General features: G+C 33.4%; 1 protein-coding gene across 1 annotated transcript in view; it reads left to right on the top strand.

Moving 5' to 3' along the window:
* Window positions 1-655: 655 nt before the first annotated feature.
* Window positions 656-3,668, top strand: part of LOC106689453 (uncharacterized) — a gene marked incomplete at its 3' end in the record, with an annotated part of 52,849 nt that continues 49,836 nt past the window's right edge. The window contains 1 exon segment of the mRNA XM_014434419.3: window positions 656-786. Within this exon segment, the coding sequence (XP_014289905.2) occupies window positions 706-786 (81 nt within the window).

Genomic DNA, 3,668 nt, shown 5'->3' with positions numbered 1-3,668 from the left:
ACTCCTGACTGGCTTGAGCATACGTAGTCGTTGGAACAGACCTCATTTTTCTGAAATGGATGTTCAAAAACATCGATGTATTTTGGTTAATGAATTGTAAGCAACGATATTTTAAAAACATCGATGTTTTTTGTAGTCGATGTCGGATTCTTAGTTTCAAAAACCACTTCTGACAGGCCGTAGAATGCGTGATCGTTGGAACAGACCTTATTTTTCTGAAATAGTTGTTCAAAAACATCGATGTATTTTGGGTAATGTATTGTAAGCAACGATATTTTAAAACATCGATGTTTTTTGTAGTCGATGTCGGATTCTTAGTTTCAAAACCCACTTCTGACTGGCCTGAGCATGCGTAGTCGTTGGAACAGACCTTATGTTTCAGAGATAGCAGTTCAAAAACATTGATGTTTTTTGGAGTTCATATCCTATTGGTTGATTGAAAAAGCATTTCTGACTGGCCGGAGCATGCGTAGTCCTTAGAAAAGTCTTTATGTTACGAAATGATTAAAAAAACATCGATTTTGAAAAATATCGATGTTTTAGTATTGAACAAATGTTTTTCATCGATTTCGCAACTCTAGTAGGAATGATGTAACCTCATCACATACTGATCTGTATCTGTGCTAGCGGATACAGATTTCAATTGTTGATCTGATCCAATGCCATCGGTTTATGCCATAAGGTCTCAGATGGCTTTCACTAACAATGATGGAACATCACATTGCATCTCTGTTACTGTTGACAATATTAACTATAGTTATATTTAGTTGTGACGGGCAGAACTCAGTAAGTACTGTTGCTTAAGCCCATATAGTTACTCTTTTATTTTTTGTAGATTTTCCAGTTGACTATTTTAAACTATATGTTTTTTTGGAAGAAGATATTTGGCCGCATGAAGTAGATTATAGGAAGATATTCCGGGTGGCGGTCAATAAAGCTACCATCTTACTAATTAAGACTTAAAAAAGGTAATTTTTGTCTTTTATCACTACTCATCTCCAATATACGATCTATAAGTAATACAAAAACACAAGAGAGGAAGAAGGCAGTTATTTCACCTCAATTTTTTATTACTTTAATGAAAACTATATATATCTTACTAGTCTAAATTGATGATTCTACTAACTATAGTTAGGAGGAATGAAAATTGCTCTATATTGTTAAAACTACCAACAACTCTAGAAAACCTAGTAGAATATCATTTAAAGTACAATAACGTTTAATGTTTCATAAAACATTTACCCGAAATTAAGTTGATAAATTTATTTTAGGAAGTTATTATCTCATGAACCATGAGAACTACAGATGCCCATTAGTATTCAAATTAAAGCTAGTTTAGTGTGCTATAAAGTGGTTTATAAGGTTTATCTTTGTAGGATTTCATAACATTTGATAAAATAAATTGATTTCTAGTTGTTTGGACAAAATTTCATATGCAAGTATCGTAAACACTACTACCTCTTAAAAATTATACTCCTTTAAAGTACATTTAAACAGCTTTAATTTTAGTGCCAGCAGACATCTTTACATTGAATGGTTCCTGAGATTTCCCAAATTAAATTAATTATATTAAGTTAAATTATATTTTCAAAATAAATTCACTAACTGCTCATATTTCAGTACATATTTCATGAAAAATGTATTTTGGAATCTATTAAATGTAAACAGGGTTCATATTTTAATTCAAAAATTAGGGTGAATTAACTATTTTATTTATTCTCTTGGACTTTTTTACTATTTTAAAAAAGGTAGGGGATAAAAAATTGTGGCTGTTTTAAAAAATTAATTTTTCATTCTGAGCTCTATTCATTTAAAATTACCAACAAAACTAGAAAACTTAAGAGATTATTTTTTATTGTAAAATAAATTTGCTTAAATATGAGACCTAATAGAGCTATTTACGTTTAATAGTTCTCCAGATATATCTTTTTAAAAAGCAACATTTCTTAAAAATGTTGTATGGAACGTACTGAAAGATCAGTAGTTAGTGAACTTTTTTTTTAAAATCAATATTTCGAAAATCATTTAACGTACAGATGTCTATTAGCACTCACATTAAAGCTAGTTTAATGAGCTGTGAAGTAGTTTATAACGTTTATTTTCGTGGGAGTAATAGTTTTCGTGATATTAGCTAAAATAAGTTGATTTATCAAAATTTTATTTGCCAAATTTATATTCATATGTGAATATCATAAAAAAGACTACCCCTACGAAGATAAGTGTCAAAAACTACTTTATAGTAAGTTAAATTTCCTTTATTTTGAGTGTTGGCTGACATATCTTATGAATCTAGAGATATATTTTTTTAAAAATCCAAAATTTTATACAAACAACTAGAAATTAACATTTTGTGAGTTTATTTTGTCAAATATCATAAAAACTACTAGTCCTACAAAGATGAACATTATAATAGCGTTGGCTTATGATAGCTTTAATTTCAGCGTTGGCAGACATCTGTACGTCAAATGGTTTCTGAAATGAAGTTTTTCATAAATCAAACTTATCCGAACAACTATAAATCAATTTATTTTAGCAAATATGATGAAAACTACTATTCCTACGAAGGTAAAGGTCATAAACTTCTTTATCTCTTGTACTATAAGTGTGTAGACAAACCTCGCAGCTTCCTACAACCTCCGGAATAATCTTTCTCATCCCTCACTAAAAGTATTTTCTCTTTAAGGCTTGCACAGTCTCAGGGATCCCACGGTGGTTAGTCTTACCCTGATGATACGCTAGGGTGACTTCTCGTTGTTGTTGTTCCAAAAGTTTCCATTATCAGTTTGTAACGAACGAATGTACTGTCCATTCCTATCAGTTCATCACGCCATAGCTGCTTCATGTTCTCCCAAACGGTTTCATTCCAAACGTACAGGTGATACTTTTCTCCCAGCTTCGAAGGATTATTCAATGTTCTACAAATCTGGTCGTTCTTTACGCCTGGCTGAAGCCTGATCATCCTTATTTTATTTCTCCCGTACTCACCATATTTAATTTAGGTCAATCTGGTGGTTTTCCAAATAATTTGTCTTATGTTGTCGTTAATTATTTCTTAAATTTCCTCTATGTCTCCTGGTCTTACTTCTGCCGAACTATCGTTATTTGACGATTCTTCTCTATCGTCTTCTTCAGCCTCATCCTCATCTTCCTCTCCAGGCGTCCATTCCCGCAGAAACTGTCTTATGACACTGGACGGTTCCCCAACCTCCTCCTCTACTGCATATACTATTATTGCTCGTGACAACCAATCAGCTACATTTTCTTTGCCCGGTTTATATACTATTTCCATATTATACTGTCCGAGAAGCTCCTTCCAACGCGTAATCCTGGCTGAAGACTCTTTCAACTTTCCCACCCATTACAAGGGCCTGTGGTCATTGTGTACTCTAAACCTTCTTCCGAACATATAGGGCCTAAATGGTCAACAGCCCACACTATTCCCAAGAGCTCTCGTTACAGTACGGTGTATCTGGTCACCGACTCCGTTAGTCGTCTACTGGCGTAGGCCATAGGGCGATCTCTCCCTTCATCCTCCTAAGACAACACCGATCCAAACGCGTAATCACTCTAATCTGTTTTGATAGTGAATTGGCGAGTAAGATCTGATCAATAGGGTGCATTTTAATCTGAATATATCCGGCCTTCAAGTCCAATGTGCTGAATACCGT

This window comes from Halyomorpha halys, unplaced genomic scaffold, assembly GCF_000696795.3.
Source record: "Halyomorpha halys isolate HHAL.00 unplaced genomic scaffold, Hhal_1.1 Scaffold1366.1, whole genome shotgun sequence".
Classification (NCBI taxonomy): domain Eukaryota; kingdom Metazoa; phylum Arthropoda; class Insecta; order Hemiptera; family Pentatomidae; genus Halyomorpha; species Halyomorpha halys.
Note: the sequence above shows the minus strand (reverse complement) of the source record. Positions and strands in the feature narration are given on the sequence as shown.